The sequence below is a fragment of the Pelophylax lessonae genome, assembly GCF_965119305.1.
Source record: "Pelophylax lessonae genome assembly, chromosome: 10".
NCBI lineage: Eukaryota > Metazoa > Chordata > Amphibia > Anura > Ranidae > Pelophylax > Pelophylax lessonae.
Genome location: NC_138777.1, coordinates 85,322,186 through 85,337,114, shown reverse-complemented (window position 1 = coordinate 85,337,114; position 14,929 = coordinate 85,322,186). Strand labels below are relative to the sequence as shown.

The 14,929-nt window shown below is 40.2% G+C and overlaps 1 protein-coding gene across 1 annotated transcript in view; it reads left to right on the top strand.

The window, feature by feature from the left end:
* The window catches only part of LOC309565967 (mucin-5B-like), a gene marked incomplete at its 5' end in the record, with an annotated part of 169,095 nt that overhangs the window by 57,233 nt on the left and 96,933 nt on the right, over positions 1 to 14,929 (top strand). The window contains 5 exon segments of the mRNA XM_082270994.1: positions 1,721 to 1,831; positions 3,677 to 3,856; positions 7,813 to 8,052; positions 9,214 to 9,370; positions 12,135 to 12,266. Coding sequence (XP_082127120.1) covers positions 1,721 to 1,831; positions 3,677 to 3,856; positions 7,813 to 8,052; positions 9,214 to 9,370; positions 12,135 to 12,266 — 820 coding nt within the window.

The following is a 14,929-nucleotide window of genomic DNA, read 5'->3' as shown; positions in this document are numbered from 1 at the left end:
CTCTTCCTTCTGAGAGGAGACCCCATGACACAGAAGTATCCCTGGAGGCATGCGACTGACTGAATAAGTGATTAACTGCAAGTTGTCAGTGCTACTGGTCCCTTTCTCCACCAGCGCTGCCTCTTACTGATCCCACCCACCCCCTCACCACCACAGATCTCATTCCTATTCCCCGATCACCCCTGTCGCAGAGGTGATGGGATGGGGAAAGGGATGAGATCTGTGGTGGTAGCGGGGTGGGATCAATAAGAGGCAGTGGTGGTGATGGTGGGGGAGGATGGCACTACCGCTGCCACAGATCCCACCCCCCTCACCACCACTTTTGCCACAAATCCTTCCCCCCTCACCACCACGAATGCCACAGATCCCACCCCCTTCACCACCACCACTGCCACAGATCCCACCCCCCTCACCACCACCGCTGTCACAGATCCCACCCCCTCACCACCATCGCTGCCAGAGACCCCACTTCTTTCACCACCACCGCCACGGATCCCACCCCCTTCACCACCAGTGCTGCCACTGATCCAATCCCCCTCACCACCACTGCCACTGATCCCACCCCCCTCACCACCACCATTGCCACTGATCCCAACCACCTCACCACCACCACCTTCATGGATCCCACCCCCTTCACCGCCATTGCTATGGATCCCACAAACTCCCAACACCACTACTGCCACTGATCCCAAGGGGGCACTCAGGTGGATGTAAGGGAGCCCTCTGGAGGCCATAAGGGGGCACTCTGGAGTTACTGATTTTTTTAGATCCCACCCCCCACCACCACCACCACTGCCACAGATCCCACCCCCCTCACCACCACCACTGCCACAGATCCCACCTCCCTTACCACCACTGCTTCCACAGATCCCATCCCCCACACCCCCACCACTCCTACTGATCCCACCCCCCTCACCACCATCGCCATGGATCCCACCACAACTACTGCCACTGATCCAAAGGAGGATGTAAGGGAGCACTCTGGAGGCATTAAGGGGGCACTCTGGAGATACTGTTTTATTACCTCCAGAGTGCCCCCTTACATCTTCCAGAGTGCTTCCTTACATCCTCCAAAATGCCCCCAGTAATAGTAAGGTCAGTGGCAAAACTACCAAGGTCTCAAAGGTCGCACTTGTCACTGGGCCCTGGTGTTCCACCACTATGTGGGGGGCCTCAAAAAGGCAGGAGGTGGACGGCTGCAGAACATGAGAAAAGGCCCCCGGGATGGGTTCAGGGGGGCCCTTCATGGTTTCTTGCACCTGGGCCATGAAGGTTGTAGTTACGCCTCTGCTTAGTTGTAAAGGTAGTAATGTTGGGCAGTCAGCACTAATACTTATGCTCACACAGTAGTGGCTTCAAAGACTATTCATTTGTACAGAATGTACAACTCACAGAACTAATACTTTCCAGATGGGCTACAACTATCAAACATGCAGGTTGGGATAGAAAGCATAGCTTGAAAATGTTACAAATGTACTTATTGTTCTTGCTTATATTAAAATCAATATAACTTAGGTTTAAAGAGGCACACATCACTGTAATTCCCTTGATTACCAATCTACACCTCCATGGCTAACTCTCCTCATCATACCAGTTTCCTTCATTTTTAAAGCTTGTACATTTCCAGGGTGATTAATAACTTTAAATATACTGTACTCTATATGGTGTAGTGCAAACGGAAAGACATTGCTGGTTCTTACAATTAAAAATATATTTTTAGGATTATTGTGGTCCTAACCATTCTGATGGCAACTTCAGCATCATCACAGAGAACATCCCATGTGGCACTACAGGAGTTACATGTTCCAAATCCATCAAAGTTTTTCTTGGGGTGAGTATCTTGGAAGTTCATTTTCCTGGTTTTGGAATTTGATTTTCAAAAAATAGATAAAGACTCATGGCTAACGTAAAGCTGAATTCCAGGCAGATATAAAAGACAAAATGCAGCTAAGTATTAATTTACTACATCCTAAATCTATTGATTTTAATGTAACCACTGTAAATACCTGAGTTTGACTGAGTAGCAGACTCATATTGTCCCTGTACACCAAGGTGGGAGAAGTAGTTCAGTCACAGGATGAGAATTACCAATGAGGTTTACTTAACTGTACCAGAGAAAAATTGGGTCTCCTCTCCAAGCAATCAGGGCTACAGTGTGGGGAAGAGATGCATTAATAATAAAACAGCCCTGTTTTGCGTTTCATCTGTGTTTGTAGCTATTAGCCTGCAGTACAGTGTTAATATCAATTTTTCCCAAACATAGATGCATAACCTTACTCTCACTTCTGAAATACTATAAGTACCTATCAGATAATGTGGCACTTTGGTTTAATTAAAGAAAAACCTAAAGTAGATCTAAACCCTAACTTGATGATATTTAGTTTGCTAAAGCACTTCATACCATGAACAATTGCCACTTTTTTTTCAATCTATCAGTCCTGCTGGTTTCAGGTAGCCTATTTCAGCCAGTTCCTATCTACACACAATTACTCCAGCTTTAGATGCACATCGTTGCTCTGCGCCAGCTTCTTGATTGTGATAGCATTGAACCATGCAAGTGCAGTGTGTGTAGGCATAGCTACTCATAAGGGTTGATTTATAGGAGAGAGTAAATAACGCTATCTGCTCTCCATTATACTCTACCAGTATCTGCACACCGCAGCCAATTCTTTAAATGCAAAATGCAGTGTGCAGCCTGCATGTCCTATTAAGTTCTGTTTGCTTAATATAGCATAGAGAGCTCTTTAACTGTAGAATACACAGTCTTTTGACTTTGACAGGCCATGTGATCACTTTCTCCTTCCCATTATATTGCCAGTTGGTTTTGCTGGGCTCCGCTTCCACTGGCTTCTGAGTCCTGAGTGCAGTGCACACTTATAAAGCATCAGCTGCATTGTAACAATGTGTTGCACTCTCTTTAGCAGTACAGACTTACTGTTGTTTTTTCAAAAGTTTCCCATATTCCCAACCAGGTTAGTAACAGGTTGTCAATATATGAGGCCAGCTGAAAGACAGTTGTTACTCTATAAAAAGAAGTACCTGAACAAGGGCCTGCCTTACAGGATCACTAGGTATTATTTTAATTAAAGCTGCATATTTAAAAAAAAAAAATCACTTGTGGAATTATATTAACATCTTAAAGCGACCCTATTGCCATAAAAAAAGAAAACAAAGCGAAGACATCCTGTGAAGGGTGCTCCCTGGAGGAGCTCTGGATACCGCTTTCATCTGACACTTCCAGGTTTGCTCAATAACGTGTCCCCAGCTAGGTTCTGTTGTTCCTCCTGCTACGTCACTACCCTACCCAGAGAAAGACATGTTTTCAGAAACACCCATTGTCCACAGCTCTTTAAGAAATTAAAGAATAATATACCTCCCACTGGAAAGGGTTATATAAGATTTTAGTGATCTCCTGTTTACCCAGTTCACCCTTGTCTGGGTTTTAGAGGGTTTCCAATCAGTGTAAATAAGACCAACACTTTATTTAAAATGCAACAGCAGAAACAGCAGTTGGAGAAGTTTGTTGGTGACCCATAGTGTGGTGATATCCATACTTTTACATTTATTGTATGTACAGTTTATCTGTGAATTGCTTTTTGGGATGTTAAAAAAAAAAACAGCATAAAACATGGATGTTAGAAAAATCTCACCCCAAAATTGTTTTGGCTTATCGCAGGATAAACTATTAAAATTATCAGATAAAGTTTTAGTGGAAACTGAAGGCCAAGGTGGAAAGCACGTGAGTTACCTGACCCGTGAAGTTGGTATTTATCTGGTCATTGAGGCAAGCAATGGTATTCTTTTGATCTGGGACAGAAAGACCACCATATTCATCAAGGTGTCACCTGCATACAAGGTAAGATTGTATTCAATGTTAAAATGATTGTAAAGGATATTTTTTAATAACAAACATTTTATAATTACCTGCACTGTGCAATGGTTTTGCACAGAGCAGCCCCACACCTCTTCTTCTTGGGTCCCCCCGCTGCACTACTGGACATGCTGGGAATGCTAACTGTCACATTTGTTTGTGCTGTCAACCAAACTTTCAAACCATCAAATGGCTGGTGTCATAACTGATCACCATGGCAGTTGCAGATCAAGCAGAGGCCAAGATGGCAGTCTCATTGGCCGAAAAGGAGGGTTTAGTTTAAAATAAATGCATATCCTAAGGCCTCATTCACACCATGGTGCAGAGAGGTCAGTTCTTCTGCACACGTTCTGCAAAGGGCACAAAGTAAACAATGGTTCTCAATGAGGCTTGTTCACACCACAAGACTGGTATCACATGCAGATTTTTTTCTGCGCATGACATTGGTACGAACTGACATGACATTGGTATGAATAGAGCACACATGAAAACTGATATCAACATGCATAAATACTCACTAAAACACACGTGTAATCAGATGTAAACTGATATAAACTCATGTCTCTGCAAGTGAAATCTATGCAGTTTTCCAACCAGTTCCTATCACTTTTCATGCACATATGGTGTGAACGAGCCCTTAATAAATGACATTTATTTGCACTGTGTATAATCAACAAATGCCATTTTTAACTGCTTCCCACCTGACCTATGGTCAAATGATGGCCATGAGCTTTCCCATCCTGGGTGAATATCCTGCAAAGTGTATATAAGGTATTAGTGAGTTGGTATACATATACCCCCTTTCAGACTGACCATTGTACATATATGGCTGGTTGGCTCACCTGTTGTTCCTGGAGGACATACCGATACATCATTCAGGAACTGCATTGCACATTTCTGTGATTGCATTGTGACTGGACACAGCTGACCACAGGCAAAAGGCACAGCATTAATGGACACATGCAAGATAATGGCACTGTAAGCCAATCATGCAATCAGGACCGGCATGAGGTCTCTGTTTCCACTCTCTGTGCCTGACTTTCGGTTTCCACCCCACAACACAAGAGTCCTTCCATTTAAGTGAAGTCAACAACCAGTTCAGAATGAAAAAAAATTCTCTTTATTTCAACCATGGGTACACATGTTCCAAATAGAGCCAATACTGACACGTTTCATCCTATCAAGACCTTACCCGTAAGTCATTAGTAACTATGAATTTCAGCCTATCAAGGCCTTACTCATAGTTACTATTGAACTATGGGTAGGGTCTTAATAGGATGAAATGGGTTATTGTTGACTCTGTTTGAAACATAAGAAGAAAATTCCCCTATTGGTGGGACTTTTTAGGCACTCATATAAACACAAAAATAGTAAATTTTATAATTTTATTGAGAAATAATTACAAAATATAAAAGGCAAGTAAGATAAAATACATCACATATGCATTACAGAATGACCACACCAATTCAGGGTGAAGACTCAGAACCCGACTAGTTTCGGAGTTTACAACAGATACTCCTTCTTCAGGGGGGGAGAGGAAACCCTGGGTGGTGGTCTGTAGATAATTGATCAAAAATAGATCAGTCAATAAACATCATAGCAACATCATTTTTACATCATGTCAATCCGTACAACAGATTCAAAAGGTATAATGGCAATGTGACTTACATTCTATGCAATGATGAAAAACACTATATACTTGCGCACATAATGTTAAAATCAAGTGGTCTGCATGCTCTGCTGGGTCCAAACATTGGCTGTATCAAGGATATAATTAGAATGGCAATAGCTCTCACATATCAATTGTATCAGAGAGGGGTTGTTGGAATAAGTGGTGGATGGCCCTCGGATGAACACCAGATGAAGACAGCTGGATCTCAAATGTAGCTGATTTGACTGGAGAGGAGAGACATGAAATTATCAGATGGGAGCCTTTGATTTCAGATCAAGACAATGGCTCTATTGGAGAGGAGGAAGGAACAAGAAACATTCATTGCTGATGTTTGTACTATGTAGTGATATAATGAAATCAAGTTCAATTTAACTTTTTTCACTACCAGAAAGGAAAAAAGAGCCTATAGTTCTGGTGTGTTGGTGGTAAGAACCACCAATAAATGCAATTAGAAGTTCTGTTCCTCCAATTCAAAACCGCAGCCATTCAAAAGAAAAGAAATAGACTTTTAGTAAGTAAGAAAAAGGAGTATGTGGTTACCTTTGTTCAGATGGCCATAAGTTTGACACTGCTAAACAGTCCTCGATGTTCTCAGCCAGCGAGCAATGTAGCTCACTGCCGAGAACCCGAGGCTTTAAGTAGGTAAATTAATTATGGTTGCAGCTGAATTCACTTATCTGATTGTGTTCCTCTTCTTGCCAAACGCCTAATGAGATCCCTGGTGCGAAGGGGCCGGGCGTTCCCCCATGCCCCGTGAGTCCGGATGTCCGGCGGGGCGGAAGTGCGGTCGGCTCCTGTTTGAAACATATGTACTCCTTGGATGAAAAAAGGAGAAATTGTATTCATCCTCACCTAGTTGCAGACTTTATCTACATGGAAGGACAGAGTCAATGGAAAATGCTCTGTACCACATGATCTCTGTGACCAATTAGAGAACATAAACAAAGGCTGCAATTAGCAGATGTACTTCACATACTGGCTGGTGATCAAGGGCGCCCTGCTTTCTTACAAACTCTTATCGATGTGTAAAGGTAAGAAAGCATCCTGGCCACCAGCTGGCACCAGCGCATTTCAGTAATAATGCCAATAATAATAAAATCAGTATATGTACGATCCATCCTGACCCTGATCTGGCCTGTATATGAATCCCTCACCTTCTTTATCCTGCACATTTGTGCATTCACCACTTTGCACCTTCATCATCCCACTGTATATGACCTATACATTAACCCTTCACCTCCTGATCCTTCTGTGTATGACCTGTACATTAAATATAACTCTTGCACCCTTACCAAGCTCCATTTGTAACCCCTAAATACCATCATATTTCTTCATTTCCAAAAAAATTGTGACAAAGAATCAGATTACCTGAGGGTGTCTATTTTCCAAAAAGGAACCACTTCAGGGTTTTCCTACTCTCCTGACATTTTTTATTTGTTATGTTTTAAAACAGAAAGAAAGGGAAATGTTTGGAAATTGTTTAACTTTTTTCCTTTTATGTACTAAAAAAGTGGTTATTAAATACCACCAATAGAAATTTCCATCTGTTTCACAAAGTAGTATACATTTAATTTGGGTACAGAGTTGCATGACGGAGTAATTTTCAGTAAAAGTGTCACAGAGCTGATCTCACCATAACTTAATCCCTGATTAGATCAAGAAGGGTGTGGAGGGACACTGGGGACATTTCCTATTAGCAGTATTACTATCATACATGGGGGCGACGTCTTGGACATGGGCCATGCCAAGTCTCAACAAGGTTGCAAAAATGCTGAATGTATCATGATGTTTCTTGGGCCCCTGCGTGGGCGACTGAGTTTTGCTGAGACTTCTGTCTGTTTCTGTTTGTTTTTGTTTTGTGTAGTGTACACCTTATATGCAAATAAAAAGTTATTAAAAAAAAAAAAAGTGTTACAGAGCTTAAAACAGAAACATGGTTTGCTAATGAAGGGGGTGAAACATGCTAGTATTGGGGTAGTTTTCACTCTTCAAAACATCACCAGTAACTGGACACAACATATCTTTGCTCCATTCTTCCCCTATTTAAGTGTTTATCTTGGTGATGCTGTATCAGTTACATTATCAATAGTTTTGTGTTCCAGTGATTTTGTTATTTTTTGAGCCTAGATTTGTAACAAATGTACTATTACATATCAAATTACCAGAGCCATCAATATAGAACCAAATGAAATTCTGATATTGTGGATTTAACATTTAATCACAGTATATAACATTTTTTCATAATAGTTTCATTTATATTTTTCAACAGGGAAAATTGTGTGGCCTGTGTGGAAACTTTGATGACAATTCACAAAATGACTTTACCACCAGTCACTTGTTACAAGTCAATGATGTCCTGGAGTTTGGAAACAGCTGGAAGATTGACTCTAACTGCCCTGATGCAATAGAAGTGATCAACCCCTGCAGTCAGAAGCCACATCGCAAGGCCTGGGCTGAGAAGCAGTGTGGACTAATCACAAGTGATGTCTTCAAAATCTGTCACAGCAAGGTAAGAAGATGAGAATACAGTACAGAAAATATTATCGGGAAATTGAGAATTTGTAATACCAATTGTTAGAGTTCAACTGCAGGCAATTTTTTTTTTAGTTTTGGCTAAAGTAAGGAATAGAAAAAAAAAGCTATCTCATGTTTTATTGATATCTGAGGACTTTTTTCTCTCATTTCCTGTCTCAGTTGCAGTGTTGTCACTGGGATAGAAGAAGGTTAGGGTCAATCTTAAACAGAGACACGGAGAGCAATAAAAAGTTAATGGGAGTTCTAGCTTTTCTCTATTATACTGAAAAGAAGAGTGCTTGTATTCCAATGGGTGTCTTTTTTAAATTCCCCTTAATTTCTGTCCTAGAGACACTTTTGGGGAGACTTACTAAAACTGGGGCACACATTGATTACTAAGCACAGATGCAACAGGATCTGTGTGCACCAACTTTAGTAAATCCCCCCTCCGGAAAATCACCCCAATGGGACAACAGAAAGCATTAAAACCGGTAAAGGTTTTAACCCTTCCCTGCTCTATCCAAAAGTGAAGACACATTCTTGCTGGAGATGTTTTTAATTGCAATAAATAATTATACTAAGGTTTAGAACAGGCATGTCCAACCTGCGGCCCGGGGGCCGCATGCGGCCCAGAACTGCAGGCAATGCGGCCCACTGCCCCCTGACAATTTTTATTGTTGATGGGGAGGAAGGAAGTCGGGTCGAGGGCATGGCCACAGCGGCTTCCAACTAACAGTAAGCAGAGGCTGCCTCAGAGGGGAGGGGGGGGAGGGTGGAAGGTGAGCATGTGCAGTGTTTCTGACTCCTACCACCATTACCACTTCAAATCACTGAAGTGGTCATGGTGGTTAGAGTGTTCCTTTATTATCTCTCAGAAGAAGTAAACCTCCGTATAATGATTCCATTTCATTTGATCATCCTCTAGTTGTGCTAAATTAGTGCGGGGGGCGCGGCAGCATTTTATTACTTATATACCTTAACTATAGTATATATTTTATATGCGGCCCGAGAAAATTTCTCTACACTCAATTTGGCCCAGAGAAGCCAAAAGGTTGGACACCCATGGTTTAGAACATGCTTTAGGTTGAAATTAGGATGTTAAATGCTATACACAATAAAGTCATCTGATAATTGTTAATGTCCTGACTTGTGATAGGTGGATCCAAAACCATTCTTCGAGGCTTGTGTGAGAGACTCTTGTTCCTGTGACAGCGGTGGAGACTGTGAATGTTTCTGCTCTGCGGTAGCTGTCTATGCTCAGGAATGCACCAAAGCTGGAGCTTGTGTCTACTGGAGAACACCAGACGTATGCCGTGAGTAAAGTATTACAGAGATCAGGGGTGGAACATTAACTTTCCACCTACCTTCCCTCTTTGGGGAGGTGTTTTAACATCTTTAAGGATTTTATTGCTATCTCTGTGCCTATTAGGGAGACTTTCTCTCATTTCATGTCTCAGTAAACACACAGGAAGTGAGTGAAATTAAATGGGGCACAGACAGTAATATTAACTACACTAAAATGTTCCCCATTAGGTTACAGGCAACAATAAAAACCTCAATGATGTTCTAACTTTTACATTTTCTATCCAAAACTAAAAAAAAGGTTTTTTCACAGTTTGGATTTAATTTAGATTTCAGTTTGCTGCCAGCCCATTGGGAATCCAGAAGGCAATGTGACCTCAAATAACATAAAAACATAGCATTGTCAAAATGAAGGGGATGACTTAATATTATTAACAATAAAAATAGTAGTAGTAGTAGTAGTAGTAATAATAATAATAATAATACCAATAATATTAAAAATAAAAATTATGTATGTTTCTTTTTTATGCTCATTATTACTAATAATTACTCTTATTGCCGGCCCTCAAAGAGTTCATAAGGCAAGAGGGTTTACATGGACTTCCTGTTCATGTGTTTACTGTGATTGGCTGTCACAGTAATCACATGATTGGAAAACTGTCCTACTTGCTCCTGATCTTTGCTATGTGACCAGAAACTGTTGGTGACAGCACAGTCACAGTGCTAGGGGAACACAATTGTGCCTGATCCTTGCACAAAACAGGTATGCATACTGTAATTGTGGCAGCAACGAATAATGTCCTGTTTCGTGCTTTCACACATATGCATATGCCTGATGCTAGAGAGTTAACAAGGGAGAGACTGCTACAGATGAAAATACAACTGTACATTCATAAAATTGTAGATTTAATCTATTATTTGAAAATAAATTCAAATTTTATTTGTCTCCATCAAAAAAAATGCTTGCCTTAAATGACTCAAAACAGGAATTGGACAAAATCTGAGCCATGGGTGGTCATGTGTGCACCATCAGCTCAACAGAAGAAATTAAAAATTTAAATGAGCCATTTACAAAGTTGTCAGATAAACTGTGACTGCATTCTCTCAGATGCAGTCACTTTTTGGTATTCAGACATCTGTGGGATTAGTGTAGATGGTGGAATCTATTAATTCTTGCACATGGCTGAAAGGGAGAAATCTAAATATATATGATTAGCCTAAGTTTTTTTTTAAAACAAAAACTGACAGTCACCAGCTCTCTGCTCACAGAGCACTGAGAAGCAAGTGATCAGCAGTGTTTGATCGCTTGGGTTCTCAGTCTTCGAGTCGGCATAGGAACAGATGCAGCATTGCACCGATGCTGCATCCACCTAGGTAGGTATGATTAAAAAAAATATATATATAAATACTTCTCTTTAAAGACATGTAATACTGGGATGCCAATAGCCTGGCCACAAATTGACTTTAAGACACAAGCCAGTTAAAGGACTAGGCAAGATTTTTGAAGGGAATGTGTTTCTCTCTCACTGCCTGTGCTGCTGAATGCTGTTTCATTGGTGAGAAATCCCCCACTAAAGTCTGTGCAGAAACTGACACTTCCAGAACTGTCAATCTTTTGTGTCTCCGCACTGAGCTCAGTGGTTTCTTTTACTTACCCCTACATCAATACTGCAACCTTTATTGATGTGGAGATGGGCAAGAAACCACTAAACACAATGGGGAACACAAGAGATCAACACTCCTGGAAGTGTTGGCTTCTGCACAGACATCAGTGGAGGCTTTCTCATAAATGAAGCAGGAATTAGCAGCACGAGTAGTGGAAGAGGTATGTATTTAAAATGTCCTTTGCAAGCTTAGCATTTGTTCACACTACTACTTAAAGAGGCACTTCAATTACTAAAAAAAATACATATACTGCAGTTGCTAACTTTTAATAAAAGGACACTTACCTGTCCAGGGATCCAGTGCGGTCCTCACCCAGGCCAGTTCTTCACTGGACTTTGAGTCCCTGGCACCAGCATGTATACGGTAGAATGCCGACTGTGACTTCTTGTGGCTTCACAGCCGGCTTCCCACTTCACATGCTAAGTCATGCTGCACTTTGTTAATGGACACAAAGCCTCCTGGGACCGGTGACATGTCCCAGGAGGTTGGGAAGTGGGAGCGGGTAACTGCTTGAAAAAGGGTAAAATAAGGGGCTAATCCTCTGCATTGTGTAAAAAGGCTGTGTGATCCTGTCTCTTTGATCCTCCTCCTCTTCCACTAACTCTAGACCATTTCCTGATAGAACAGAGCATTAGAGGACAGGCTGCACATGATTAGTTTGGTGTGTATTGCTAGAGAGTTTTTTTTTTTCCTTCGGAGAGTGCATGTGATCAGCACAGGGTCAATCAGCACTGTATAGGCAGAGGGTCAGGGAAAAATAAAAACTCATTCTACAAGCTTTAGGCAGACAGTGATAGAAGTCGCAAGAACTGCTGATGAGAAAATTTAGCAGTTGGTATTTTAGCAATAGTATTTAGCAGTTTATATCTACTAAAATTATTGCATTTCCATGTTCTGTGTACTGTGGGAGACCAGATATAGTAAATGCAGGGTCCTGGGTTTAGTAACAATTTAACTGTCTGTAATTTGAGATCCTAAAGACTACATGGATGTTTGATACTATTAAACAACATACACAATCCAAACTCAAATACTAATATCAAAACTGTATATCATTACAAAACTTTATAACGGCGTTTCACTCTTATAATTTAATTGTTTTCCCTCTAGCCATATTTTGTGACTACTACAACCCTAAGGATGAATGTGAGTGGCATTATCACCCTTGTGGCTACCACAACATAAAGACATGCCGTTCCATCAACAATGTCTATACTAATGTCACCGTTACCTACCTGGAAGGTGAGTCTCTCAGAACTATCATTAAATTCCAAATTCCATGACATATTTACTAAGGGTATGGTAGAGAAGCTTAAAGTTGAACTCTATACAGATATAAAATATACACAATGCTAGCCTATTACATTGTTGAATATACTTTTAAATGCTAGCTGTGTAAATACAGGAATTTTGCTTTAATATCTTCATAATTTAAATTTTGTTTTTAGCAAGACATAAATAACAGATGTGTACATGGAAATAAAGGTGATACATATACAATACAGTACCTGTATGACCAATATCAGTACACTCTGGCTATATATCAAAAAATACAGTGCTCTCATTGCAAATAAAGTGACAAAACAATTAATAAACAATATATCTCATAACTATATGACAGAACTTGGTGACATATAAAAAGAGTTCTCAGTGGAAAAGAATGCAAAAACACAGTATATAAAATATAAATTGATCCAAAAAATTCACGAGTACATATAAAGTGACAAGTGCAAAAACCAGTGCAAATAAAACATAGTCGCTGGTGATAAGCCATAAAGGTGGATATACTCGTGCTCATCCCAATAAATCCCAATAAATCACCCCCCGTGATCAGGTGCATTGAGGTGGAGAAGGAGATATACTGCTGTTTGGTTGGTGTCTGTGACCCCTGTAGGGGATTCATCTTCTGGTAAGTGCGGACCTTAAAGGGGGAGCATGAGTCTATCCACCTTCAGGGCTTTTCACCAGGGACTGTGTTTTATTTGCACTTGTTTTTACACTTTGTATGAACTCATTCATTTTTTGGATAAATATATATTTTATGTACTGTGTTTTTGCATTCTTTTGCACTGAAAGCACTTTTTATATGACACCAAGTTCTGTCATATACTTATGAGATATATTGTTGATTGATATTTTGTCTTTTTATTTGCACCGAAAGCACTTTATTTTTGGATATTTAGCCAGAGTGAACTGATTTTGGTCATACAGTTACTCTATTGTATTTGTATCACCCTTATTTCCACGTACGCATGGGTTTAAGAATAAAGCATTTTATTGTATGTGATTTTCTCTAGGCATTTTTAGCGCACTCCATAGTGCACTAGAATTTGGTTATACTAGTATATTGAATACATATCACTTATATATATATATATTTTTACACACAATGGGCTTAAAGAAATAACACTTTTTTGACTAAGACACTTGTAGCTTTTCCCAGGCAGCGCCACCTATCCCTCCTTTTCATATCCATTTAATTTAATTTCCCACATTTGGGATATGTGAGGTAGGCAGCAGTCTTGTTACACATATCCTAACGCGGAAATTATCCATTTTATAAATAACAGATCACCAACATTTTTTAAAGATAATTTTTGCAACTGTTTTTTAAGATGTTTCTGCTTAGAAGATTTGGACAACACATGGAAGGAAACTTGTACTGAAAATGTAAGGAGATTGCCATCGCTGGCTTATCCCGAAAAAAAATAGTTCCTTGGCTGCCATCGTGAATAAAGGGCTTTAGCATTTTCTAAGTCATTGCCTCCAAATTTGCAGATCAAGAATCACTTGACCCACTTCCTCAAATCTTATACTTATTTAGAGCACTGCCTATCCCCATACCAAAAGCACAGTTGAATGCCCTTACGAGTATTATTAGGAAATTTATTTGGTCAGGAAAAAAAGCCCGCATAGCTTTCAATATACTAACTGCACACAAATCCATGGGAGGAGCTGGATTACCAAACTTACAAGCCTATTGTTAGGCCTCAAGGCTAGACCAAATAAAACATTGGTGCACCAGTAGTGAAACCCCACTATGGGCATTAATTGAGAAAGACTTGGTGCCGACTAAAAACCTAACACTCATGCTTCAGTGTGATTTATGGATACCCTGGAATTGGCACAACATTCCTATAACAGTCAAAGCTATTTTCACTAACTCCTACAGTAAAACCTTTTCCACGCATGTGATATTCCTATCAAGATAGTAGAATCTAAATTTAAAAGGCTTACTGTCACTAAATTGGAGGATTACGGCCTATCACTCATTAAACAACTATACATTAACTGTAAGCTTAAAGACAAAGAAGAAATTATACAGGAATTCTCCCTCCCTCATGACCTGTCACTCACCATTTCCAAGATAATTTTCACTCTAGCCAAACATCCACTATCAGAACTACTAACTAATTCCCAAACATGGAATTTCATCTCCACAGTTCCACCCCTAACTAAAGGAATATCTCTCTTTTACTCCTGCCTTACATCTGATTCCCTCAAAACCAAATCGCAACACATACTGAAATGGGAGAAAACGCTTAACCAATCTTTCACCCTAAAACAATGGCAAATAGCGATCAATTCTACCCACAAACTATCATATTGCACAAATCATTGGGAAATGATAACAAAGATTGTGAATAGGTGGTATTTCACTCCCTATAGGTTATCCAAAATGAATCCTTCCCTCTCTCCACTATGCTGGAGAGAATGTGGTAAAATTGGTACCCTACAACACATCCTGTGGGAGTGCCCCTCCCTTACAAGCTTTTGGAAAGCAATTTTCCAATGTATGGCATTCATCACTGGAATCTTAACGCCTCCCAAACCTGAATTAGCATTACTAAATCTAAACATTGAATTATATCCACTCACATATAGACAAATGATTGTACTTCTCC